This window comes from Peromyscus eremicus, chromosome 4 (genome assembly GCF_949786415.1).
Source record: "Peromyscus eremicus chromosome 4, PerEre_H2_v1, whole genome shotgun sequence".
Taxonomy (NCBI): domain Eukaryota; kingdom Metazoa; phylum Chordata; class Mammalia; order Rodentia; family Cricetidae; genus Peromyscus; species Peromyscus eremicus.
Genome location: NC_081419.1, coordinates 67,288,926 through 67,316,775, shown reverse-complemented (window position 1 = coordinate 67,316,775; position 27,850 = coordinate 67,288,926). Strand labels below are relative to the sequence as shown.

Genomic DNA, 27,850 nt, shown 5'->3' with positions numbered 1-27,850 from the left:
TACTGGGGGAAGCTGTAACCTATGTGGGAAGCGGCCTCTCTGCAGGTCCCGGTGACCCTGCCTCCTGGCACTCACACCCTCGAGTGTGGGCTGGAGCTGGTGACTCACTTCTAGTGAACCCATTATGTAAAAGCACTAAATACTAGATTAGCCTCCATCTTGAACACGCATCCTCCCTTCCTCTCTCCCTCCCTCTCATTCTTTAAAGAAACTGCCATGTTGTAAGTTGTTTTATAGATAGGTCCACAAGCAAGCAGCAGGCGAGGGAGCTCTCCAGCCAACAGCCAGTAAAGAACTACATCCTGCCAACAATGATTTGAGTAGATGTGGAAGGATTTTTTTTCAGTCAAGCCTTGAGATGAGGTCATAACTCTGGCTGTTACCCAGATTACAACCTGTGAGGGACCTAGAAGCAGAGCACACGGTGAAGCTGCATCCAGATTTCTGATCCACACGAACTGTGAGGCCATGAATGGGTATCATGTTAACTCAGTGCCTTTTGGGGTTACTTGCTATGCAGAGATGGATCTTTGTTCTAATCCCACCTCTGTGATCTACTAGCTGGAATATGGGTAGACATAATCTAATCGCTCTGAAGCTCAGATCCTTGTCTGTAAAGTGAGGAGTAGCACCTCTGTTACCAGGTGTGCTGGCTAGGCTCATGCACAAGCTGTAGTCATCTGAGAGGAGGCAACCTCAACTGAGAAAAATGAGTCGATAGCAGTGGTTCTCAACCTGTGGGTTGTGACCCCTCAACAAACCTCTAGCTCCAAAAATATTTACATTATGATTCACGATATTAGCAAAATTAGTTATGAAGAAGAACAAAAATAATATATGGCTGGGGGTCACCACAACATGAAGAACTGTATTAAAGGGTCACAACATTAGGAAGGTTGAGAACCACTGGTCTATAGGATTGGTATGCAAGCAGGCAAGCCTGTAGGGCATTTTCTTAATTACTGATTGATGTGGGTGGGCCCAGCCCATTGTGGGTGGGGACACCCCTAGGCTTGTGGTCTAGGTTCTATAAGAAAGCATGCTGGAAGCCGGGTGTGGCGGTGCACCCCCTTAATCCTAGCACTCTGGAAGCAGAGACAAGTGGATCCCGGACTTTGAGGCCAACAGGGTCTACAGAGCGAGTTCCAGGACAGCAGGGCTACACAGAGAAACCCTGTCTCAAAAAAATAAAAATAAAAATAAAACAAACCAAAAAGAAAGCAGACTGAGCAAGCCGGGAGGCGCAATCCAGTAAGCAGCACCCCTCCATGGCCTCTGCATCAGCTCCTGCCCCTGGGTCCTGCCCTGACTGCCTTTGATGAGAACAATGATGTGGAACCAAAATAAATCCTTTCCTCCCCAAGTTTTTGGTCACAATGTTTCCTTACAGCAACAGAAATGCTAAGATTACCAGGTTAGGACATGGATACTGAACCATTAAAAGGCAAGTGGTATTATCAGATTATTATTTTCAGTGGCAGCTGCATTATTAGATTATTATTTTCAGCAATGGCTGCGAAATTCAGATAGTTTTGTTGTTTGCCATGTTGAGAGCATTGGGAAGAAAATGTAAAGAAAAAGGCACAGGAAAAGATCCTGAATTGAAAAGGACACATCGTGTCTTCTCAATGTGATTTCTATCGAGCAATGCTGTGTCAACCGTGTCGCGGTGAAAGGTTGTGCTTGTGTGAAGGGAAGAGAGTTTGCAATTCCAATGGTTTGCGGTAGAGAGGAGTACAGAAAGTCAGCCACCCAGTGAGGAAACTGCTGAGGTTGTGACCGAAGAAGAGCAATTAGGTTTACGCTCTCTCCTTCTGCTACTCTAATCTGGAGCCCACTGGTGAAACTGGGCTGTGTGGAGGGGTGTTCAGCCAACTGCGGAGCTTCACGAGAACCTAGACAGGCTAACAGGCACCAAAGAACATGTCGTCCATACAGCAAAGCTGAGCTTACCTGTATAGCACCAAAGCTGCGATCACCATCAAAATCAGCAGAATACTGAGGAGCCCACCGATGGCGTAGCTGATGTGAAGTCCTTCACCTAGGAGAACAGGAGATACGAGGCAAGAACAGTTGACCACCCTCTAGCTGTTGCTGGTGTGAGGGTGCCTTTTATCTGTGTGGGGTTGCACATTGTCTGAGGAGGGTGAAGGTCACAGAAGTGAGGCACAGGAGATGGGTGGGAAGCACCTCCAATCCCAGTCTGACCACTTACTTCCTATGTGACGTGAGGCAAGATGCTTAACTTCTAAGTGTATGTTTCTCATTAGTTCATTGTCACTAGTGGAAATTAAATGACAGCGCACACTATAGCCCCTCTAGTGGAAGTTAAATGACCGCGCACACTATACATATATACCAGCCCCTCTAGTGGAAGTTAAATGACCGCGCACACTATACATATATACCAGCCCCTCTAGTGGAAATTAAATGACCGGCACACTATACATATATACCAGCCCCTCTAGTGGAAATTAAATGACAGCACACACTATACATATATACCAGCCCCTCTAGTGGAAATTAAATGACCGCGCACACTATACATATATACCAGCCCCTCTAGTGGAAATTAAATGACAGCACACACTATACATATATACCAGCCCTTCCAATTTGTATTTTCTCTTTCTCTCAGTTACCCATTATCAATGACAGCCTGAAAATATTATTATATTACAATGAGAAATTAAAATATTTGGAGAGAAAAGAGCAATGATAGTCATATAACTTTATTACAGTAGATTGTTATAATTGTTTTATTGCATTATTAATCACTGTTGCTAATATCTTACTTGACCTAATTTAAAAAGTAAACTTTACCATACCATAAATATTGTGTGTGTATGTATATATATGAAAAACATAGTGTAATAGGATTCAGTACTCTGAGGTTTCAGGGTTCGTTGGTGAGTTTAGAATGGATCTTTCATGGATAAGGAGGATGTGCTGATTACTTGTTTTTTTTTTCAACTGGACATAGGCTAGATAGAGTCATTTGAGAAGAAGGAACCTCAATTGAGAAAAAGCCCCCAGTTAGCCTGTGGGGGCATGTTCTTGATTAGAGATTGATGTGGGTGAGCCTATTCCATGGGGAGGGTAGCTCCACCCCTGGGCAGGCAGTCCTAAGACAGGATTTATTTATATAGAAAGCAGGCTGAGCAAAGCCACGAGAAGCACACCAGTAAGCAGTACTCCTCCATGGCTTCTTCTTCAGCTCCTGCTCTGACTTCCTTCAGTGATGGAGTGTGACCTGAGAATTACAAGATGAAATAAACCCTTTCCTCCCCATGTTGCTTTTGGTCGTGGTCTCTGTCACAGCAATAGAAACCCTAACTAAGACAGGACACTGTAGTACTCACACACACATACATGGCATATGATACTTATCAAATGCCTGGCAGGTACACTCTAAGTGGTGACTCAGGATTATTATTTCTGTGGATTTAGTCAATGAAAAGAGTTCATCAACCCTGTAAGACCCCTCACAAAAGCTAGGAAAGAAATGAGTGGAGACTTAAGTCTATAAAGTTAGGTGTGATGGTATACCCACACCATATTCTCAGCACTTGGGAGACAAGAGGCAGGAAGATTCAGAGATTGAGGCCAGCATGGCCTAAATGCTAATAAATAGTCTGTTTCAAAACAGATAAACAGAAGACTCTTTTCCAGGACCTACCTGGAGCAGCAGGTACAGCCTCATTGGAATGTACACAGAGGCCCAGCTGGGCATCCCTTTCAGAGCATCTGTGGGGCATAAAAAAAAAAAAAAAAAGACATGAAGGTTTCTTGTACTCAAAGAGATCCTCACCCTCTTCCAGGAAAGGAGGGAAGGGCTATGAATAGGGCTTCCAGGCCTCAGAATCTACCAGGGAGTCAGGGAGACGACTCAGCAGATAAAGACACTTGCTGCCAAGCCTGATGACCTGAGTTTGATCCCTGGGATCCACATGGTAGAAGAAGAGAACCAACTTCTACAACTTGTCCTCTGACCTCCACATGTGTTGGGATATGCGCCCCCCAAATGAAATAAAAACACAATGTATTAAGCCAGGCATAGTGGTGCATGCCTTTAATCCCAGCACTTAGGAGGCAGAAGTAGGTGAATCTCTGTGAGTTTGAGGCCAGCCTGGTCTACATAGTGAGTTCCAGGGTAGCCAGAGTTACATAATGAGACCCTGTCTCAAACCACACACACACACACACACACACACACACACACACACACACACACACACACACACACACAGAGAGAGAGAGAGAGAGAGAGAGAGAGAGAGAGAGAGAGAGAGAGAGAAATGTTTTCCAGCTGCTATGCCATGTTTAAATATGTTTTCAATTATATGCCTTTAAAAGTAGCAGTTCTAGAGTGAGCTAGACAGAGTTCTAAGGACACCTTAGAAAATTCAAATCTTTCTTATACTACAAGAATGAATGGGAAACAGCTGCTAACCAAGCAAATCTGATTGGTTAGCACAAGGTTAAAAAAATTGTTTTTCTTGCCTTCATTCTTTCACAAGGGAATAAGCAAAACATCCAGAGGGAGTGTCCCGCTGGTGCACTTGCAACGCTCAAGAGGTAACTCTGGCGTATTATGGCAAGCGAATGGAGGCACCTCCCAACAGCCTTGAAAAAAAGCCCTACAGACAGTACAAGAGCATCTGAAGCCAAGACACAATGAATCTTCAACTGGAACTCCACTGAGAAAGGCCTGAGGAAGTGACATGGTGAGCAGCTGTAATCCCAGCACTTGGAGGATCCCAAGTGTGAGGACAGCCTAAGCTACATGGTGTCCCTGTCTAGAATAAAAGTTCAGGTGGAAGGAGAGGTGGGGTGCATAGGATCAAGGTATACATGTATGAAATTGTTAAAAAATAAGTAAAAGAAAATGAAAGAAATACTAGTTATGATTGCTATTATTGTTTCTTCAATTGTGGGACACACACATAAAAAGAGCTTATTAACTAGAAAAAACATAGAGGAGACTGTTTTCTCTAGCACCTCTGTTCTGCTTAGTTATGTGGGAAGGGGTTTTTCTTTAAAGTTATATTCCAGCTAACACACTTAAACAATCAAAACTTTATTACCATAGGCTATAAAGAAATAACAAGGGAGGCTGGGCGGTGGATCTCTGTGAGTTCGAGGCCAGCCTGGTCTACAAATAGAGTTCCAGGACAGCCAAAAAACCCTGTCTCGAGTTGGGAAAAAAAAAAAAAAAAAAAAAGTAACAAGGGGCTGAATTGTATGAGCATTGAAAAAGCAAACAAAACAAAACAAAAACAGAAGGCCCAAGGAGATGATTCCATGGATAAAGTTCTTGCCAGGCCTGAGTTTGGAGTGCCAGCACCCACATAAAAAGCTGGTTGCAGCAGCAAACACCTGTAACCCCTGTGCTGGACAGGTGGAGGAGCCCTGGAGCTTGCTGGCCTAGACAGTTGGTGAGTTCTAAGGTAAGGGAGAGGCCATGTCTCAAAAAACAAGATGGGAAGCAACTGAGGAAGACACTCCACATTGACCTCTGGCCTCCACATGCACATAGGAACATGTATGTGTACACACAGGGGGGGAAAGTCTGAGGAAGGTCCAGATGTTTCCCAAATAAACCCAGGCACTAGGAGTGTAGCTCAGCAGTAGAGCACCTGCCTAGCATGTGTGAAGTTCACTCTCCAGCACTGTGAAAACAACAGAAAGATTCTAAAGAAAACTTACGATTAAAGATGATGGATAACATTTCAAAGTTAGTCAGAAAGGCACATGTTCACAGTTGGGTGTTTGTTTTCTTTACAAACTACACAAAACACAGAGAATAGGGCAGACAGCATTTGCATCTGACTATATACAAATCTTTTTATTTCTAAAGATTTATTTATTTATTATGTATACAGTATTCTGTCTGCATGTATGCCTGCGGGCCAGAAGAGGGCACCAGATCTCATTACAGATGGTGGTGTGTCACCATGTGGTTGCTGGAAATTGAATTCAGGGCCTCTGGAAAGGTAGCCAGTGCTCTTAACCACTGAGCCATCTCTTTAGCCCCTGACTATATACAGATCTTAGACTTTGGAGACACTGAGTTTAGAGTACTTATTTTGGAGCTATTGTTTCTTCTTTCAAAACTGAAGTCAGGTCATTTACCTTTTAAGCTATTGTTGTTAGCACATTAAATTTAATAAAATATATTTTATGCTCGATTTGAACACAGTATATGGCTCTATTTGCTTCTTTGATAAAGGTGTGTCTGTGTATGTAAAACTGCGACAATGCTCTTCTACCAGTAGGGCACAGTGATCTGAATCCAGACTCCCAGTCTTGTATTGACCTGACCCTACTTACCTTCCTACTGTCCCCTCCAGAGCTGTGCGGGTCCTGGTGGTAGAAGAACGCAGGGTGGTGGGCAATGTGTTGGGTAGCACTGGGCTCTTTTCACTCATGCTGGTAGCTCTGGGAGCGGGAGGCACTAGGCCAGGGACTGGAGAGAAAAGAAGATTGGAATGTGCTGCTAGAAATCAAATATGGTTCAAGAGTAGCAGCTAGACGCCATGACAGAATCTTTTAATTCCCTAACCTTAGGTACTCTCATTTATTTCTATAAATTAAAAAAAAAAAAAAGGACTTGGATTTAGTATTAGCGATTCTAGATAAAATCACTGGCTCACAAAGATTAGGAATAGAGATGATCTGATGATCTCTAACAAGACATCAGGAGTCCAGAGTTTCGTTCTAATAAGTGCCCGAGGCCAGACAAAGCCAGGCATGAGCATTACAAAGCCCAAGTATCCAGCTCATTTACATTATACCACTACGATGCTACCTAAAAGCACAGAGTCGAGGCTGCCATCCCCTCCCTTTCCAAGGGCCCTGCTGTTCTAAGAAGCTACTCTAGGGACTCACCAAGGGAGCAGGGCTGACTGTCAGGCTCATCAGGACAGGCACACACAAAGTCAGAGGCTCTGGCAAAGCAGAGGTGGGTACAGCCACCATTGTTCACACCACAGGCATTGGTCCCTGGAGGCAAAACATACGTGTCTGGTCTGAGACAGAATAGGGTCTCCCAGTCTCACACTTCTCAAAAGGGAGGAAATCCAGGGCTCTCCCACGCCCAGGACAATAGAGCAGGAAGGGTATAATCACAAGGTTTGCTTGTGGCTCTGATTCTGTTGGCCACTAACAGTCCTTGGGATGACCAGAGCCAGTCCCGCAGATCGTGAGGGAAGGGGCTCAGTTCCCAGGGCCCCACCTGTCTGCCGCTGAGGGGACACCACGATGATGTCCATGAGTCCCTCCACATTGGCCAGCACTGTCTCCTTGTTGCGACCTGAGTACTTGTCGACACGCTGGATGGACTTGGTCTGCCAGTCTGTCCAGTAGATCCACCTGTCCTGCTACTCAAAAAAAGAACCCAAAGGAAGAAGTATTCAGAAATCGGACCCCAGTGCCACTTCTGTGTGTCAATGTGTGCTCTACCTCTGCTGAAATGCCTTCTGTCTCTGACACCAGATCGATTCTGTGGACTCGCAGACATTCAGGAAGTCACTCCAAATTCATGAGTGCATTCTCCCCTCTGCTGCTCTGCACCATGCAGCTACTTCCACACGGAGTTTGGACACTCAGCAGTAAATTGTTTGTGTTTCTGTCTGCTCCACACAATCAGTTTATTTGTTTGATTGATTGTTTATCTGCTTTGTTTTTGTTTATTGAGGCAGGGGCTCATGTAGCCCAGATTGGTCTCAAACTTGCTATGTAGTTGAGAATGGCTTTGAACTCCTAATCTTCCTGCCTCCACCTCCCAAGTGCTGGAATGATAGGCACACCCCACCATGCCTAGCTATGTTTTGTTTTTTTGAGACTGAGCCCAGGTTAGCCTGGAACTCATTTTGTGGCTCAGGCAGGCCTCATACTGCAGAACCTCTTGCTGCCATGTGGTGGCAGAAGCGCACACCTTTAATCCCAGCACTCGGGAGGCAGAGGCAAGCAGATAGAGGCCAGCCTGGTCTACAGAGTGAGTTCCAGGACAGCCAGAGCTACACAGAGAAACCTTGTCTCGAAAAACAAGCAAGCAAACAAATGAACAAACAAACAAAGAACCTCTTGCCACTTCCTCCCAAGTGCTAGAGTTAGAGCCTATACCTCAGGCCCAGTCCAATTCATTTCTTCAAGGACAAGAATGTGCTTGGGTCATCTGAGTGTGTAGCACCTATGCTCAGTCCTCAGTCAAATGAATGAAGAGCTCACTACCCAGCAAACAGGAATCCAGGTTCTTTTCAGCCTTGGCTGTTTTGGTCTTTTTGTTCAGAGCCCTGACTCCAATCTGCTTATTTCTGTGGACAGTTTCCTGACCATGCATTGGTGGTAAGATTCTCAGCCAAGGGTGAAAGGGGAAATGAAAGTATTATTCTCTTTCTCCTTCGTGGTAGAATGCTAGAGATTCTGGAGGACACTTGTAGATTGAGAAAATATATTCAGTATTAGCCTATCATCAGGTAGACCTGATGATACACAATACAGGGCTAGGCATGTAGCTCTGTGGCAGAGTGCTACAGGTTCAATCTCTGGCATTAAAAAGAAACAATGCCAATGTGGGGCTGGAAAGATGGCTCAGAGGTTAAGAGCACAGGCTGCTCTCTCAGAGGTCCTGAGTTCAATTCCCAGCAACCACATGGTGGCTCATGGTGGATCTGGTGCCCTCTTCTGGCCTGCAAGGACATATGCAGGAAGAACATTGCACACATACACAAATCTTTAAAAAAAGGAAAGAAAGAAAGAATGAATGAATACAGAGTGGATGATGTTTGTCAAGTAGATAAAATGTAAGTGTCTAAGAATCTGTTCAGACTCAGTCTTCCTTATCCTATCCCAAATTATCTTTTTCCCCTTTTTTTGAGACAGAGTCTCACATAGCCCAGACTAGCCTCGAACTAGCTATGTAGCTGAGGATGACCTTGAACTCCTAATCCCCCTGCCTCCACCTCCTAATAGCTGGGGAATTACAACCATATGCCACCACATAGTTCCCTCAGGTTAACCTACTGTGTTGAACTTCCCCAAAATGACGACTAAGAATAATTGAAATGGTTACATGCGATGGTTAATCTCTTTTTTTGAGACGGGATCTTATTATTTTTCCCCTTCTAGCATGGCCTTGAACTCACAGAGATCCATCTGCCCCTGTAAGCCACCTCACCTGACTTGATGGTAAATTCTTGATTGTCAAGTTGAGGGGATTTAGAATCACCATGGAAACAAACTTCAGGGCCTGTCCCTGAGCTTTCTAGTAAAGTTAATTAAGGTGGGAAGACTCAGTCTAAACGTGAGTGGGCTGGAGTCCTAGCCCGAATAAAAAGGAGACAGGTAGCTGGGCGCAGCATCCGTCAGCGTCCGTCTCCTGACTGTAGACACAGTGACCAGGTAGCTGCCTACCGCTCCTGCCACCAGGGCTCCTCTGATCGGATGACCCCGTGGACTGTGAGCTGAAATGAACCTTTCCTTCCTTCCCTTGCCAGGTGACTTGTCGCAGTGATCACGAAGTGACTAATAGAATGCATTTAGTGTTTACTGTGTGCTGGGTCCTGTGCACACCTGCTGCACACTTTCAGAGAGTGTTATGATTAAACTAAAACAATTAAACTTTGTTTTGTAGGCGACTGCAGCCTACAGAGGTTCTGTGTCTTGTTCAAAGTTATGCAGTTATTTACTCAGGTAGACATCAGGCTCAATGTAAAGGTACTCAAACATTTACCAAATAAATGTCTAAAATTATCTCTGGCCTTTAGCCATTTTAACCAACTTTAAGTGAGCTAAGAGCACAGCAGTAGGATCAACAGGGGAATGTATAAAACTGACATATTCCTGGGCCCAGTCATCATAAAGCCAGAGCCCTGGAACTTGTATTAAACAGCTCCACAGCTGATTCTGTGCACCTCTGAGAGCCATGATAGAACTTGGAAGGGCTGGGCCAGAATAGCAGAGTTCCCCAGGAAACACCTTAGTCAGGGAGGGTTAGTTACCTCTCTCCTGAGCCAGTACCTGTGTGAGGGCAAAGGGGTGGGACACATGGCTGACCAAGACCTGCCGCAGCTTCCCACTGAGGTCAGCACTCTCGATCCGATCCAGATGGGCATCTACCCAGTAGATCCTGCAAAGAAAAAGACAAGGGTAGCAGATGCATGCAGGGGTCATAAGGGGCTCTCTGTTCCTTCCTGAGCTGGACTGACAGGTGCTACGCAGAGTCAGGAAACATCCCTTCCCCGTGAGTCCCAGCTGAAGGAGGTGTAACTCATAAGCTGGGAGGCTGGAGCTGCTCGGCAGAGACATGGAGACTCCAGGCATCTTAGAGGAACCACCCTCAGCCTTTCCTCTGGCAATCTGATCACCCTTCGGATCCTATCCAGAAATCTAAGCCCAATTTTTCACAAATGGTCTTCAGAAAGAAAGCTCCGGCCATGTGCTCCTAAGCAAGGTTAAAAGAAGAGGGTGCCCTACCAACTCCCCAGGTGACCTTAGTTCTTTTCCTCTTTGGGCAGGAAGGAGAAGCCACCTCCCTCTGCCCTTCACATTTTCACATTTGTTTTTGTTTTTGTTGTTGTGTTTTTTAATCCAGAGGAGGAGGTGCCAGTTCCAGAGCCTGTTGCTTCCTCGGGTAAGAAACAAATCTAAGAACCAGCCCCTAAATGGATGTGGAAAATAGGACACACTCTGTCTACTAACACTTATAAATCAAGGTCCTCAAACACTTGTAAATCGAGGAGACCAAACCCCGCAGAGGGCCCAGGGCTGGATTCAACAACTCCTGAGCTAAGGCTGTATTGTCTCATCCTCCTCATGGTTTCCTCTTCCCTGTCTACTAAGGAGCTTTCCATCTTTTCTTTTCCCCATGTCACTCTCTGTCCTCTTCTTGACCCATGACATTTCCAGGTGGCTATCTGGGGCCAGGGTTCTCACCTGCGGGTATCATAGTCCAAGGTAAGGCCATTGGGCCAGCCTAGGTCTGTGTTGATGAGGACCTTCCGCTCAGAACCATCCAGGTTTGCCCGTTCGATCTTGGCAATGTGGCCCCAGTCTGTCCAGAAGAGGTACCTAAGACACAATAGTGCCATTGTCACAGAGCATGGGGAGATGGTGCCGAGAGGTTGACAGAACAGAGCGGACACACCAATCCATTAATTGGTAAGCACCATCTAGGAGCTTCTCTTCTACCAGGCCCTTCCAGCCTGGATCTCTTTCCTGCTAGGCATGAACTTACCCCTTTCTGGGGAAAACAGCAATGGCCCGGGGCTCGTCTAGACTGTTGTTGATCAGCACTTTGCGACAGGAACCGTCTAGACGAGATGCTTCGATGGTATTTCGGCCTGTATCTGTCCAATACAGGTTTCTGGCAACCCAGTCCACTGCCAGGCCATCAGTGGTCTTCAGCCCGTGCCCAATAACAGTCTCCATGTTGCTGCCATTCAGGTCCGCTCGCCTTGGGGACAATACAGGATTGTGTGAGTAACCAGACTAACCAGAAATAATACCCTGGAACTCCTTGTAAGCTCCACAGACAGGGATAAAATAATGTTCCTCGGCACCCAGCATGGAGAATGAATGAGAGAGTGAATTCTTAGAGTGTTTCCTTCAAACTGGAAGTAGTAAAGGGTTTGAACGCATGTTTTACCATAAGACAAATAAATAATACATTCATTTGTGAATGTATCTTTGTGAGGACACAAGGATTGCTACCTGGGGGTGATTCTGAGAAGGCAGATTGGGGCTGGGAGTGTAGTTCAGTGGCAGAGCACTGGTCTTGGGTTCAGTCTTTAGCACAAAGCAGAGTAAAGATAGAAAGGAGCCGGGCGGTGGTGGCACACGCCTTTAATCCCAGCACTTGGGAGGCAGAGCCAGGCGGATTTCTGTGAGTTCGAGGCCAGCCTAGTCTACAGGGTGAGTTTGGACAGGCTCCAAAGCTGCATAGAGAAACCCTGTCTCAGGGGAAAAAAAAAAGATAGAAAGGAAAGGTTTGCCAAAAGCAAATTGTGCTTTTACACAGAGACCCATACACCATGGATAGGGATCATGTCCCAGTCACCTGGGGGATTTCTCTAAACTCTACACACCACATGAGATCCTAATACACCCTCAGGAGAACAAAGACCAAGATCTCTATATCCGGTCTAAGAATTTTTGCCATGGTAAATCACTTGTATTGGTATGACATCATATTCTTGAGTTGTGTTGAAATAAGAAAAGTAAAGAATAATAAAAATAATAGCAAAAAAAAAAAAAAAAAACCACTCAAAACAACTGTGTAAAGCAATAGAAAACTTATCATTGGACTAAGGTTCCTATACTATACTGCAATATGGATTCCAACTTTTCATCTGCCTTAGGGGATTCTTAGAGTTTCTCCACGGCCTGGCACTAAGTGTGGATGATTCAGGTTCCCAACTTGGCATTACAATTACTTATTTAATATACAAGGTTTCCATTATATATATAAAATGAGGGGGCTCATGTAACCCAGGCCTCAAACTAGCTCATCATATAGCCAAAGATGGCCTTGGATGTCTGCTCCTTCTGCCTCTACCTCTCTAGTGCCTACTTTAGGCGATGCTGAGAACCAAACCCATAGCTTTGAGCATGCTAGACAAGCACTCTATAAATTGAGCTACATCCTGTTTACTATGTTTTTGAGACAGGAGATTACCGTATTGTCCTGGCTGATCTTAAACTCACTGTCCTCCTGCCTGAGCCTCCAGAGTGCTGAAATTAGAGGTGGAGAACCACCATAATCAGCTCTGTTTTTATTTTTGGAGACTGGACCTTGCCCATGTTGGCCTCAAACTAGTGATCTTCCAATCTCAGCCTCCTGAGTAGCTTTACAATCGTTAGACCAGCAAACAAGCAACAGAAGTATGGTATAAGCTGAGCGGTGGTGGTGCACGCCTTTAATCCCAGCACTCGGGAGGCAGAGGCAGGGGGATCGCTGTGAGTTCAAGGCCAGTCTTGTCTACAGAGCAAGTTCCAGAACAGGCACCAAAAGCTACAGAGAAACCCTATCTTGAAAAACAAAAAACAAAAAAAACAAAAAAAAAAGAAAGAAAAAAGAAGTGTGGTGTGCTGTGAAGTAGTCAGGACTATAACTCTGTGTCTAAACTGCCAAGGCATCCAGTCTAGTTAGTTGTCAACAGAGAACATAACCTCACACCTGACTACTCAGAAGCAGGTTTGTGTCCCCTGCCGGTTTCAGTGACGCTCATACCTGATAACATCCAGGAACACATCTGTGTAGTAGACCTTTCCATCCACACTGTCATAGTCTAGGGAGATGACATTGTTGAGCCCAGGAACAGGAACATGCACATCTGTGTGGTCATCGGTGTCCAGTGAGATACGGCGAATGGAGCCTCTGCTAGAGAAGAGCAGGTAGGTCTCTGGAGAGGGGTCACAGGTCTTCCCGTCCCCCTTCAGCTGGATGCCAGTGGGGCAGGCGCAGGAGAAACCAGAAGGCCGAGGTAAACAGAGGTGGGAACAGCCACCATTTCTTGAACCACACTTAGTAAAACCTGGGGAGAGAGGAGCATCATGCTTTCATGCCCAGCCTGGGAGGTGGGTAGTCTATCATAAAGGACCTAGTTTCTTACGACTGACTGTTTGCCACTTTTAGTGACAAGATTCAGTGTTAGATAGAGGTGTGAGGTAGAGCAAGTATCTCTGAGAATTCTGGAGGTAGCAGCATCATAGACCTGTGGTACCAGTCAAACCTAGAGGGAAAAAAGACTTATCCTGGAAGTGGAACTTAGGAAGTCCCTCTGATTGGAAGTAATTCTGTGCCCTGGCTATATCCTGCTTTGCCATAGCCCCAGAAATCCAGAGGCTCTGACTCAGAGCCCCAGGGGTCTTCTCACCCAGTGGCTGTGCCCGGTCAATAGCTTGGATGTCCATGAGGCCTGGCAGGTTGGACCTCACCAAGATGACATTGCTGCCTGTATTCTTGTCGGCCCGGTGGATGCTACGGGTCTGCCAATCAGTCCAGTAGATATAGGAGTCAAGCAGAGTGAGGCCATATGGGTGCTGTACTGGTGACACCAGTGTATGCCGATTGGCACCATTCAGGTCGGCTGCCTCAATTCTCTGTGGAGGAGATTGTGGAGAGGTGGCTATTAGTCCACCGGGAGCCTTCGCTGAAGAGCCTGGACAGATCTCTTCCATCTTCCCAGGCTCCCGGGAAGCAGTGCAGGGCTCTCACCTCAGTGTGGGCATCAGCCCACAGCAGTTGGGAGCTGGCCTTGTCCACAGTCAGCCCATTGGGCCATCCTAGGTTGTTGCTGATGAGCACAGTGCGATCTGAACCATCCATTCCAGACCGCTCTAACTTGGCATTCTCTCCCCAGTCTGTCCAGTACATGAACCTGATTGAGGAAGTAAAGCAGCTGGTTATTCTAACAGCTCCTGGATGCTGTGAACACCTGCAGCACGTCCAACATACGGTGAGTTCCTGCAAAACGCCAGACACTTCCCATGCATTAGCTCACGTTGCAAGGGTGGGTGACAAGCTATGCATTTTTATTGTCACCCTTGCTTGACAAGGGAGAAAGCGGATAAGGATCAGAAAGTTCAAACATTAGATCCCCAGTGAGGAAGCTAATACACACACGAAAGAATCTAAATCTTGGTCTTTGTACATGTGCACCTGTGTATGCCGGTGCATGCACATGTGTGTGCATGTGAGGCTCGAGGCTGGAGGTGGACGATCCTCAGTCAATTTCTACCTTTTTTTTTTTTTTTGAGATGAGATCTTTCACTGAACCTGGACTGGAGCTCACTGGTTTAGCAAGACTGGCTGGCCAGCAAGCTCTGGGGGTCCTCCTGTCTGCCTCCCCAGTACTGGGATCATAGGCACATATCACTGTACCTGACTTTTTATGTGGGTACTGGGATTCCACACTGAGGTCTTCATGCTCGCGTGGCGAGCACTTTCCTACCTGCCGCATCTCCCCAGCCCTTGACTCCTGTCTTCTGATGGCAAGGATCATGCTTTAAAGCTGTACACTACGCTGACACAATAAAGCAGCTGCAAGGGAGTGGAACAATCCTGGGTCAGAGGTCAGCCTACAGTGACCTCCAGGGTTCACAGTGCTCCTGCAACGCGTTTTCCACTGTGCACCTTGACCTATCTGTGGTCCCAGCTAAGCATGGTCCACTCAGCTCTCCAGGGTGATAAAGCCAGCTCTCACCCCATTTCGTGGTATAGTACAATGGCCCGGGGACTGTCAAGGTTCTGCCACACCAACACTTTTCGCATAGACCCATCCAGGTTGCCAACTTCAATCCGATTGGTCCCCGTGTCCGTCCAGTATACTTTCCGGCCGATGGCATCCACCGCAAGTCCATCTGTGGTCTGCAGACCTATAGGATGTCAGAAGAACACACTGACCCCTGCCTTAAGGCAGACGGGATAGTCCGCTGCTCGTTAGCCAGACAGGTGGCCCTTGGGTGGAGGGGAAAGCTCACCTGTGGTGATGATGTCCTCATGCTGTGAGCCGTCCAGGCTGGCTCGGCTGATCCTGTGCAGCGTGCTGTCAGACCAGTACACTTTTCCTGAGAGGGAACGCTTGACTCAACCCAGGCCCTGCCTGCCCACAGTGGCACCCGCACCTGATCCACAGCCCGAGACATGAGGACATAGCAAAGACCCCTATCGTCCCAAACAGGAGAAATCAATGGGAGGAAGGTCATAGCAGGACAGCTCTTGGCAAAGACAGAAAGAGCAGACGGTACAGGCAAGAGAAAGAAAGGTCAACGACAGCTTTCGATCGGCCACAGAAATACAGGTGAGACGAAGAGTCACACAGACCTTCCAGAGGGTCCACTCCAATGGCAATGGTGTTCTTCATGGTCATGTTGATTGGGACCACCACATCAGCAAAATACGGGATATCCAAGGAGACCATGCGCACATCGATCCTCCTGGCGAAGATGAGGAAGCTGTTCATGCCTGCCCAGGTGGAGAGAGGAGAGGGAGGACAGTCACTTTAGGAGAGCTACTGAGAGGATTTGGAGGCAGGCAAACTGAAGCCCAGAGTCTGACACTATTGGTCTGGCTGTGTGATCTTAGGCCAATTACTGAAATTACTTAAGCCTCAGTTTTCTGTTCTGTATAATGGAGATAACAACAGGATGACTATGAGAATTAAAAGAAATAATGTACATACATAAAGCACTGAGCACTAGGCTTCATTCATATGCATAAATGGTACTTCCCTTTTTGGGGTAGGAGAGCTTGAAAAGGGGTGTCATATGGCCTAGGTTGGCCTTGGCCTCATTGTGTAGATGAGGAGGGTCTTCAACTCCTGATTCTCCTGATTATAGGTGTTTATCACCTCTTCGTTTATACTATGGAAGGAGGGCTGGCAAGATGACTTAGTGGGTGAAGGTGCTTGCCACCAGGCCCGACGACCTGAGTTCAGTCCCTAGGACCCATATGGTGGAAGGAGAAAACAGACTATCTCAAGATTATCCTCTGGTTTCCACGTACATACACGCAACATTAAGCGAGAGTGTAGCGGCAGCCCTCTTTGAAAGACCTTTTTAATCACACGAAGCTTAAGAAAAGTAGAAAAAGGGCCCAGAAAGCTTCATTCACAAGCTAAGAGGCATTCTTTAGGAGGTTAGAGTTCAAATGCAGTCTACCGTACAGTATCTCCTAGGAGAAACCTTGACCCCTAACGTCTGAGTAGCCAGGCCCTACTCCTGGGACACTCCCATAAGAATGACACATAGGTCCTGTGCTCACAAAAGTGGCACATCTTTTACCAAGTCTGTGCAGAAAGTGAAGAATCTTCTTCTAAACAAATCATCAGATTGTAATTTTGCAACAGCTCAAACTCTTGAGACAGGACAGTCTTCCTCACGAGCAAGAAGACCGTAAGGAACAATGGAACCTGGTCTCCATCCTTTTCTAAGCTCCCACTCTCTCTTCTCACACTGAGGTCTTCATGCTCGCATGGCATGAAGCGACACTCACAGATTCTCAGATCACGTTGGAGGACTCCTGCAGAGGAGGGACAGCCCTATCTCCACCCAAACAGGTGATGCTTCGACTCACCTGGTGAACACGTCTTGCCATCAATCAGCAGGTTGATGCCTGTGGGGCAGGTACAGCTGAAGCCGCTAGGATTTGGGGACCGGAGACACAAATGGCTGCAGCCACCATTCTCCACAGCACATGGCGTTATCACTGTAGGGGGGGGGGGGACTGTCAACGGGGCAGCCCGGGGCATAAGAAGGCTGAGGGAGATGCTAGCAGCTGCTGATGGCCGCTCACCTGGAGGCCTCTGGCGGTGGAAGACATGGATGTCCATGAGATTTTCTAGGTTCTCCTGTAGAGTCTCCCGGTCTAACCCGGTCAGCCGGTCAGCGCTTTGTATACTTTTGGTCTGCCAGTCGGTCCAATAGATGCGCTGTCCATACAGAGTCAGCCCAAAAGGGTGGGGGAGCTGACTTCCAATCAGCACCTGTCAGGCCCCAACAGTGGTATCACACAACAGTACCGGGGGCAAGCAAGAGCTCAGAAACATGCTGGGAAGCTCTGCCACAGCAACTTCCTGGGTGACCTTGACCTAGAGCTTGTCTCTCTCAGCTCGTGTCTACCAGCGCGTGTGAGCGCCTACCTGAGCGCTGTGTGATTACTGTAGTATCACTTACCTATTGCCAACGTGTCTTGGCTCAAATCACAAAAGGAAAATTAGCAACTTTACAATGGACACCATCTTGACCGAGCAAGCAAAATAGATATCATAACATCTTACAAAAGAAAGGGATTTTTTTCCTTTTTGGAAATGGAAAGACTGGTTGGCAAGATGGCTCAGTGGGTAAAGGGGCTTGCCACCAACGTGGTGACCTGAGTTCAGTCTCTGGAATCCACATGGTGGGAGAGAACCCTGTAAACTGTCATCTGACCCCACAATGCACTACCAATGCGCGCGCGCGCGCACACACACACACACACACACACACACACACACACACTAAAGAAATGGTTTTATTTTAAACAGAAAGGTTAAGAAAGTCAGAGGAGGCAGCCAGATTAGAGGGTAAAGAGACACAGCTGGGCATGTTGAGACCGGCCTGCAGTCCCAGAACTGAGGAGGATGAGGCAGGAAGACCGCCCAAGTTTGAGGCTACAGAGCAAGACCCTCAGAGAGAGGGAGGCAGGGGGAGTCACTATATGCAATGGGTTATTCTGGATTAGATATTGGAGTAAAAAATGAAAACTTAAAATTATTAAAAGACATTACTGAAGAAAGTGGTAATGAAATTAAACAGTGTAGATTATATAGTAATATGCCAAATTATTTTAATTTAATTAAATTTATTTGATTATTTATTATTATAAATGAATATGTGTGTGTATGATATCTATATGGGTACATATCTATATACAGTAATATGCCAAATTATTTTAATGTAATTTATTTATTATTATAAATAAATGTGTGTGTGTATGATATCTATGGGTTCACTCCACAGTGCCAGTGTGAAATCAGAGGACAACCTCATGTGTGTGTCTTTGTCTTCCACCAGGGTCTCTTTGTTATTCTTCTGCTGTAGATGCCAAGAGAGCTGGTCTACAAGCTTCTGGGGTTCTCGTCTCTGCCTCCCGTCTCGCTGTGGAAGCCCCAGGAGAACAGATACTCGTGTTACTCTGTACGTTTTTTTATGTGGGCACCAGGATTTGAACTCAGGTCCTCATACTTATATGGCCCATGCTTTTCCCTACTGTGTCATCTCCAATCTCAGTTTCACCACATGAGGTTCTTGTTCTTAAGACATACGCACTGGAATATTTTGGAATTATGGCAAAATGTCTCCAAATTTAATCTCAGATGATTCAGAAAAATAATTGTGTGTATGTGTTTACATTTGTGTATGTGTGTGGAGAGAAAGGAGGGAAGGAGGAAGGGAGAGAGGGAGAATGAGAATGGTACAGGAAATGTGGCAAAATATTATTCCTTATAGTCTTGCCATTTTTTCTGAAAGTTAGAAATTATAACAAAATAAACAATGGCAAAGGAGAGGCAGCTTTAGTCAGCGGTCCAGCATGGTTGATTATTGTTAGTTGCAAAGGATAATAGGGAGTGTGTGTGTGTGTGTGTGTGTGTGTGTGTGTGTGTGTGTACCCAGCCACAATCCACTCTAATTCCTAGTTTGCTTGAATAATCAACCAGCAGCCCTGTGTCCCCTGTAGTTACAGCCTTAGAGAAACAGCATCTATCCCATGCTGGTCCTATCACCTCTGGGTCCCCCAGCTCCTGTCAGCTGGCAGCCAGAGAATGCTGTCCTGGAGGTGTCCAGAGCGTGAGAAGATGCTCTAGTGCTACCTTTACCTTCCTCTGGCTGCCATCCAGCCCAGCAAATTCAATAGTCTTCATGCCGGCATCAGCCCAGTACAGCCGCTGGGACCCGTAGTCAATAGCTAATCCGTTAGGCCACGTCAGGTTAGAGGAGATGATGACTTGGCGTCTGGAGGCATCCATGCCAGCTCGTTCAATCTTGGGACTCGCACCCCAGTCAGTCCAATACATGTACCTGGATGTAAGCAAGAGGGTTCTTAGACTTCCAGTCGGTGGGGGGGGGGGGGGGGCTGGGGGGGGCGGCTTCGGCTTCTGTGTGTTTTACTGGTAGACTGCTTCTTAGCATTTCAGTTCACAGCTTGGAAACAAATACCAATGAGGATGTAGAGTCCCCAAAGAGTTTTAGGAGTTCTGCCTCCCATAGTTATCCCAGCTTCCTGTTTATTGTCCAGCTCAAGCCTGGACTCAGCTGTCCCTGAAGGCCTTAGATCTCCAATCACTTTCAAAAGGTACTGGAGAGTCTGGATAGAGGGGAGGCCAAGGCTTAAAGAGTATATAACAGAGGAGGCCACCTTGGGAGTGACGAAAGAGGGGACCGAGACTGAACTCCGAATATGCCACCACACCCAGCAAAAAAGTTTTCTTGACTGCATGTATTAAATGATTATGGCACCTAAGTTTAATGAAATTCTATGTAACTATGAAGAGCAAGGCAGGACTATACACTCAAATGAGGAGTATATACAAGGTATATAGCAAAACCAAAGAAAGAAACCACTCCAAAGAAGATTTACTTTTGGTGGGGGTTTTGTTTGGTTTGGTTTTTAAGACAAGATCTCATACAGCCCAGGCTGGTCTTGAAGTTGCTAAGTGGCCCAGGGTGACCTTGTGTTCCTGATCCTCTTGCTTCTACCTCCCAAATGCTGGCATGACAGGGGCTTACCTGGCTCCAAAACAGTATGTCATTTTATAAAATCAAGTCTGCCACCACCACCACCATTTGTAGGCATTTAGAGCAAAATATATTTTGGAAAGACATACCCTAAACTGTTCACAATGATTGTGCTGGGAGGTAAGAATTTCACTCTCTACAAATTTAATACTCTTTAATAATGAAATTACTTTTATAAGCAAACAACAACAACAAAAAACTTTTTAAAGAAAATTTGAAATTTAAAAGGCTTCCTTGCCAGAGTAGAGGCAGGGATCTCACTTCCTCCTCTGCCCTTAGCACATCCACAGACCTGGCCCCTTTCCCTAATCTACAGACTCCCCTCTTTTTTATTACTATTATTATTATTGTTATTTATTATTTATTATTTATTTATTTATTTATTTAGTTTTTTTGAGACAGAGTTTCTCTGTGAAACAGTCCTGGCTGTCCTGGAACTCACTCTGTAGACCAGGCTGGCCCCGAACTCACAGAGATCCGCCTGGCTCTGCCTCCCGAGTGCTGGGATTAAAGGCATGTGCCACCACCGCCTGGCTCCAAACTCCCCTCTCATACCCAGTTCTTGGGGGGAGTCAGGGCTTAAAAGGGACAGTCCGTACCCGCCCATGGGCTCTACCACGATGTCCCGAGGACGATCAAGGTTCTCCCAGATGAGCACTGTCCTCATGCTGCCGTCTGTGTTCGCCACTTCAATTCGGTCTGTACCTACCAAGGAATAAGGGGGAAAAAAAGATTTCCAGCCTTGTTCATGCCTTCTCCCCAACCCCTGCCTAGCATAGAGCTTTGTATGTAGTAAGTGCTCAGCAAAGATTTTGTGGTGAATATGCAGTGGATATTTAGTGACGGAAATTAAGAAATTCAAGGAAGTGATTAGTTTCTCTCCTTGGACTAGCACAACTTTCTAAACCTAGGAAACCCAGTCTGTCTCATGATTCAAGGCAAGGATTCTCAAATCTCAGTGCACATAAGAATGAGAAGAGCTTGTTAAAATACCGATTCCTGAGGCTGGAGTGATGTCTCAGGGGGTTAAGAGTGCCTGTTGCTCTTGCAGAGGACCCAGGTTCAGTTCCCAGCACCCACATTGGGTGGCTCACAACTGCCTGTAACTCCAGTTCCAGGGGATCTGACACCCTCTTCTGGCCTCCATGGGCACCTGTACACATATGATATATATGCATACACTCAGGCACACACATACACATAAAGAAATAAATCTTTAAAGATTCTTGCAATGAATTCATCAAGATTCTGAGTAAGTCTGGGGTCCAGGATCTGAATTTCTCACAACTTCCTAGAACATGCTGATGCTCTTCTTCCAGAAACCACATTTTGAGAAGCACTGGTTTAAAGGTATTCATTTTGTCTCCAAGTCCCTACCCCCACCAAGATTCATAGAAAAATGCCTGTTTTGTCCAGACATTAATGGAAAAACCACAGGTCATAAGCTCATCATCCAAAATGCCTCAGCACAGAAGAAGTTGCAATTTGGATAATAAGTGCTAAAGACTCATATGTACACTCAGAAGATGCCAGACAGCCATGTTCCCTGTACATACCTGCGTCTGTCCAGTACAGCTTGTTCGTGACCCAATCAATTGCCAGGCCAGCAGGGCTTTCCAAACTGGTATCCACTACCACCTGGGCAGGAAGCAAAGCTGTATCACCCACTGCACTCCTACACCAGCTCAGGAACCCAAACTCCACCAACTGCAAGGAACAGGAAACACGTCCCCTCCCGGAGGGATTGGATCCACGCTGGGCCCTACCTCCTGTCCTGTTCCATCCCACTTGGCTCTGCTGATGGTATCAGTGCTGACATCGGTCCAGTACACGTGGTCATCCCGGGAGTCCCAGTCCAGGGCCACAGCACTGCGCACGTCAGCCAGTGGGATGACATCGTCGGACAGGTCCTCTGTGTCGAAGCTGATCCGACGGATGTCCATCCTTCGGGCAAAAAGCAGGAACTTGTCAAGACCTGATCAAAGGCCGAGAGGGGTCTCCTTTTAATGCTCTAAATCCAGTAACAGTGACAGACACAGATGCTCACCTGTGTGACACCTGGTTCAATCACACTTCCTGGGACCTGCTGCCCTTTGCCCCCTACTCTTCACACTGCAGGTTGCCCTGAAGCACAGCACAGCTCATCCTGGTGGAATCAGACTTTAGAGTCCAATGGGAACAGATCCTACCCACTGCTTAGGTGTCCACCAGCTTCGTTGGAATCATTCTCTCCTCTGACTTCTCTTGACCATTTCCAGTGCATGGCTGGGCCACTGCCAACTCCCAGCCTACTTCTGAGACTTTCATTCTATTTCAGGTCTTCTGCTTTTTTGTTTCCTTGAGTCAGGGTCTTACTCTATAGCCTAGGCTTTTCTCAAAGTCTCAATCCTCCTGCCTCAGCCTCCTGCGTGCTGGAATTATAGACATGCTACCTGGCCAGAGTGTCCGCTTTTATTGTACTGTCTGGAATGATTCTTCCATTTGCTGTCCCTTCACAGTTGTAGCCAATGATGACTGCTCACTAAGTTCCTTCCTTGCCAGGCACTGAGCTTTGTGCTTAGAAAAGCTGAATGCCTCGGAGAGGCACAGTGCAATTTTACTCGGCCATAAAGAAAAATAAAATTATGAACCTTGCAGTAAAATGGATGGACCTGGAAAGTATTACATTATTAAGTGAAGTGACCCATACTCAAAATGATTCTCGCCCATACGTGGATCCTAACTGTTAATGTTTATATGTATGTATAGGTGGGTGTGAAAGTGGGTATAGTCTATGTAATTAGATAGATCACAAGAAGGGGGAAAAATGATGTTGAGAAAAGAAGGAAGACAAAAGGGCCTATGACCCCAGAGCAGAAAGGAGACCAGGAGAAGTATAGGGTGTGTGTGTGTGTGTGTGTGTGTGTGTGTGTGATCACACGAACATGTGCGGACAGGAGCATGGGGGAGAAGAGGGAAGGAGAAACAGCAAAACCAATTTTGTTTGCTAAATACCATAATAAAACCTAATTCTTTGTATGCTAATAAGAAAGAAAGAGACAAGCTCAGTGCCTCACACCAGTGCTCTGTGGCACACGTTATTCTCGCTCCGGTGTTCAGGTGAGCATCTGAGGCTAATAGAGATCAGGGAACATGCCCAGTGTCCAATGGCTGTGTACCAGAACGGGGACTCAGTTCTGTACCAGCCTGGTCCACAGAGGGAGCTTTGGCCACTGCTCTACACAGCAGCTTTTCCATCCTCTGGGCCTCTTCTGGCTTATACTTTACCAGTACAATTAGCCTTTGGTATGTGCAGGGAATTGATTCTAAGACCCCTGCAGATACTCAATTCACACAAACTTCAGGCCCTTATCTAAAATAGAGTAGTATTTTCATATAACATCCTGTGCACATCCTATATAATCTAAATAATCTCTGGATTACTTGTAATCTATATCTATATATCTAATGCAATATATTTGTTTGTTTGATACTGGGGGTTCAATATGCAATGTAACTCCCATTTACATAGTTGTTATACTGTATCCTTCCTTTTTAGAAATGTGTGTAAGCCTTTTATTAAATTTAAGTTTTATTTTATATGTAGGAGTGTTTTGCCTGCATGCCTATATGTGTGCCATGTATGTGCCTAGTGCCCTTGGAGGCCAGAGAATGTCATCAGATCCCCTGGAACCATAGTTACAGGCAGCTGTGAGCTACCATGGGTGCTGGGAACTGAACCTGGGTCCTCCGAAAGAGCAGCCAGTGATCTTAATTGTCTCTCCAGCTCCTACAGTGTATTCTTTAGAGAATAATGACCAAGCCAGTTGATATAGGGCCAACAGGATGGCTCACTTGCCACCACACCTAACGATCTGAGTTCCATCCCTGCGCCCCACACAGTAGAAGAGACCTAACTCACAAGTTGTCCTCTGACCTCATGCGCACACCAGAACATGGACATAAACATAAATAAATGGTGGTACATCTTCAGTACAGAGTTTTAGAATTTCCATCCACCGTTGGCTAAATCCACAGACATGAAAATCTAACTATGTATTTCTCTACTCAGAAAGGCACTTTTTGCCTAACTTCACCAAATCCCTCTTCCAAGCTTTGGTAAATCTTCGGGAAGAAGTGCCTGGAAGCATCTTGCATCTCACTAAAATAACAGGAGCAGCCGGGCCCAAAAGAAGATATGGGAAAGCAGATGGTGGTGGTGCACACCTTTAATCCCAGCACTCGGGAGCAGAGGCAGGCGGACCTCTGTGAGGCCAGCCTGGTTTAGAGTGAGTTCTAGGACAGCCAGGACTACATGGAGAAAGCCTGTCTCAAAAAAACAACAAAACAAAATAAAACCACCAAAGAAGAAGAAGAAGAAGAAGAAGAAGAAGAAGAAGAAGAAGAAGAAGAAGAAGAAGAAACAAAACGAATATACAGGGAAAACACGATGTATGAAACTAGTTTCCAGTATGTATTTGAATGAAACCTCTGAATGTTTTCCCTAATCACTCTCTGGAAAGGGTCCCGAGAATCTGATTTTTGCCTGTGTGTATGTCTGTATGTGTGTGAAATTGTATATGGACATGTGTGAACATGCATACATGTGGAAGTTGGGCATGCCGTTTTACAGCTCTTCACCTTATTATTTATTTCTTTTGAGACAGGTCTCTCATTGAACCCAAACCTTACCAATTGGCTAGACTTGGTGGCATGTGAGCTTCAGGGATCTGCCTATCTCCCCCTGACCCCCAGCTCTGGGGTTACACACACCACCACACCTGGCTTTTACATGGGTGCTTGGGATTTGAACTCAGGACCTCATGCTTACATGGCAGGTATTTCACCAACTGAGCCATCTCCCCAACTCCAACTATTTGATTTTAGAGATTTAAGAAAGCCAGTGGATCACACAGCCGTAATGATACAAAAGGAATTGTCCCTGGTCCCTTGATGGTCGTGCCGTATGCCTGCCTGATCAACTCCTCTCTGGACTGTGTGCTGAGGTTTCTAGGGTTGACGTTGCAGGGTAATTACCTTGCCGGAGCTCAAAGGAACCCAAAGGAGAGATTCTGGGAGAAATCAGGGAATCCTATCATCTTTTACTTGTTGGTCACAGAACATCATTTGGGATCCCAATCCTGTTTCTCTGTCCTAACGACACAGTCTTCTATGGGTCAGGCTATAGAAGGTGGAGAGGTTGGAAACCACTGTCCTGCTTCCTAGGAGAACTGGACCTTCTTTCTGCCTGGACAGAAGGCATCCTGCCTGGTGCCGTGAAAGGCAAGCCCGGTTGCGGGTGTTCTTACACTGAGCGGTGTCGCTAAGCCTTCACATACTACTGCCCGGTTCCTGGTCCTCCTGGATACAGGAGCTCTCAGTCTCTAAAGGCTGTCATGGGCTCCTCGAGGAGTCCGGCTCCTGTCACGGTTCCTCCTAACTGTCCCCACAGCGCACCTCCCCTGAGGCTGGCACCCCAAACCCACTTACTCTGGGCACAGGCGTGGCTGTTGATCTTGCGGAAGCCAGTGGGGCAGGCGCAGGTGTAATTCTGGCCGCTGGGCAGACACAGGTGAGTGCAGCCTCCGTTATTGTCCCCACAACGGTTTCTCCCTGCCCGAAGAGCCCAGAGCGAGATGGTCAGGGAGATTAAAGGTTTACGAAGGCAGACCCCAGGCCAAGGGGTGGAGGGCTGAGCTCTCTACAAAGAAGAACTCTTGTCTGGTTAATTTTGACATCTCTCACGGAGGCAAGCAAGGGGTGGAGGGCTGAGCTCTCTACAAAAAAGAACTCTTGTCTGGTTAATTTTGACATCTCTCACGGAGGCAAGCACGATTAGTACCTGCCCTATAAATGTTTGCGTTATATGGAAACAGTAAAGCCCTGATGGTGTACTACCCGAAATGTCCAGCAGAGGGAGCAACTAGTCCATGAAATGCCAGTTCTGGACTTCACTGCCCAGAATTAATGCCAGTTCTGGACTTCACTGCCCAGAATTAATAGTATCTATGACAAGTGAAAAGAAGATTCTCAAGAGGCACCAGCAACCACATCACTGGTGACAAATCTAGCTCACTTAATGAGATTTTTTTTTTTTTTTTTTTTTTTTACCTGCAGGCTGGCGCTGAGGGTGTAAGGTATGAATATCCATGGGGAAGTGCAGCTTGTTACGAATGATCTCCTGGTTCTTCCCAGTAAACTTGTTGGCACTATTGATGCTCTTGGTGTGCCAGTCTGTCCAATACAAGCTGTCTTCAAAAACTGTGATGGCAAAGGGATGTGGGAGGCCTGGAGACAGTCCAAAAAGACCTTAGTCCAGACATGGCCTGCCATGGCCCCTGAGCCCAGACCTGGCAGCTACACAAATCTCTCCCTCTGCCAAGGCTCCTGGGGGCAGGATTGGAGAAGGAGTAGAGAGATGAAAGAGAGCAGATCAAAGACCTCACCCTGGCTAATGACAGCCTTGCGGTGACTCCCATCTAGATTGGCCCTCTCGATGACGTGGTGTTTAGCATCCACCCAGTACATACGGCGTCCAGCATAGTCGATGGTGAGGCCATTGGGCCAGAAGAGATGAGTGTCAGCAATGATACGGCGTGCAGAGCCATCCATGCTGGAGGCCTCAATGCGGGGAGTGTTGCCCCAATCTGTCCAATAAATGGTTCTAGGAAGGAAGGACATTAAGAGGTGGGCAGTAGAGAACAGATGCGCGTTAACTAGGCTGATAACCAGAGAGTTTTACACATTGGGTTCCACCAGCTTACCTGAAAGGCATTTTACTTATTTGCTTGTTTACTTGGTCTCACTGTACAGCTTTGGCTGGCCTGACACTCACTATAGAGACCAAGCTGGCCTCAATTCAGAGATCCACCTGCTTCACTGAGTCCTGGGATTAAAGGCGTACGCCACCATGCTCAGCTTTGAAAGGTGCTTTTGTCTATCTATCTGTCTGTCTATCTATGTATCCATCTATTTAAAATGATTTCCTCTCACTCCTCCCCGTGTTTGAAGACTGAACCCAGAGAATTAAACCCAGCGCCGAATGCTGGGCAACTGTCCTACCACCGAGCTCTATCACCAGCTCTACAGAACAATTTTTTAAATATTTGGATTTAAATGTCTTGAGACAGGGTGTTTATTCATCAGACTTTCTTTCTTTCTTTTTCTTTTCTTTTCTTTTTTCTTTTTTTTTTTTTTTTGAGTGTCTGTTACGGAGAGGGCACAGTGAGCACTAGAAACAGAGCAGTCAATAAAACAGATGACAATCCCAGGGCTTGTGAAATCGACACTAGAGTGCCACGTCTAAGTGAAGACAGACATGCTCTGCGTTCTCGCACTTTCTTCGCTGCCTTGTGTATTTTATGCCCCCTCCCCCACACCTTACTTCTCAAACAATTGACATATAATTGCAGGATCTTACAAGTCATCCCTTCAATTGGTGGCATGGAATGTATACAAGCCAGAGGCTAAGAATTTCCATTGCAAGAGACTTCAATGCAGGAGACTTGTCTATTAATTTTTAAAATTATTTCAAACTAATGATATTAATTAGCCCAACTACTAACTGCTTTAAATTAATAATTTTTAATTA

The 27,850-nt window shown here is 46.3% G+C and overlaps 1 protein-coding gene across 1 annotated transcript in view; it reads right to left on the bottom strand.

Moving 5' to 3' along the window:
• The window catches only part of Lrp4 (LDL receptor related protein 4), a 51,377-nt gene that overhangs the window by 3,129 nt on the left and 20,398 nt on the right, over positions 1-27,850 (bottom strand). The window contains exons 16-38 of the mRNA XM_059258902.1: positions 26,706-26,923; positions 26,371-26,547; positions 25,750-25,872; positions 22,047-22,255; positions 21,837-21,918; positions 20,880-20,985; positions 19,362-19,563; positions 17,300-17,489; positions 17,081-17,212; positions 15,830-15,970; positions 15,487-15,573; positions 15,210-15,381; positions 14,222-14,384; positions 13,881-14,106; positions 13,235-13,538; positions 11,240-11,458; positions 10,939-11,073; positions 10,024-10,132; positions 7,238-7,382; positions 6,892-7,005; positions 6,334-6,469; positions 3,680-3,747; positions 1,954-2,041 (exon numbers count right to left, since the gene is read on the bottom strand). Coding sequence (XP_059114885.1) covers positions 1,954-2,041; positions 3,680-3,747; positions 6,334-6,469; positions 6,892-7,005; positions 7,238-7,382; positions 10,024-10,132; positions 10,939-11,073; positions 11,240-11,458; positions 13,235-13,538; positions 13,881-14,106; positions 14,222-14,384; positions 15,210-15,381; positions 15,487-15,573; positions 15,830-15,970; positions 17,081-17,212; positions 17,300-17,489; positions 19,362-19,563; positions 20,880-20,985; positions 21,837-21,918; positions 22,047-22,255; positions 25,750-25,872; positions 26,371-26,547; positions 26,706-26,923 — 3,546 coding nt within the window. The remainder of the gene's footprint in view (positions 1-1,953; positions 2,042-3,679; positions 3,748-6,333; positions 6,470-6,891; positions 7,006-7,237; positions 7,383-10,023; positions 10,133-10,938; positions 11,074-11,239; positions 11,459-13,234; positions 13,539-13,880; positions 14,107-14,221; positions 14,385-15,209; positions 15,382-15,486; positions 15,574-15,829; positions 15,971-17,080; positions 17,213-17,299; positions 17,490-19,361; positions 19,564-20,879; positions 20,986-21,836; positions 21,919-22,046; positions 22,256-25,749; positions 25,873-26,370; positions 26,548-26,705; positions 26,924-27,850) is intronic.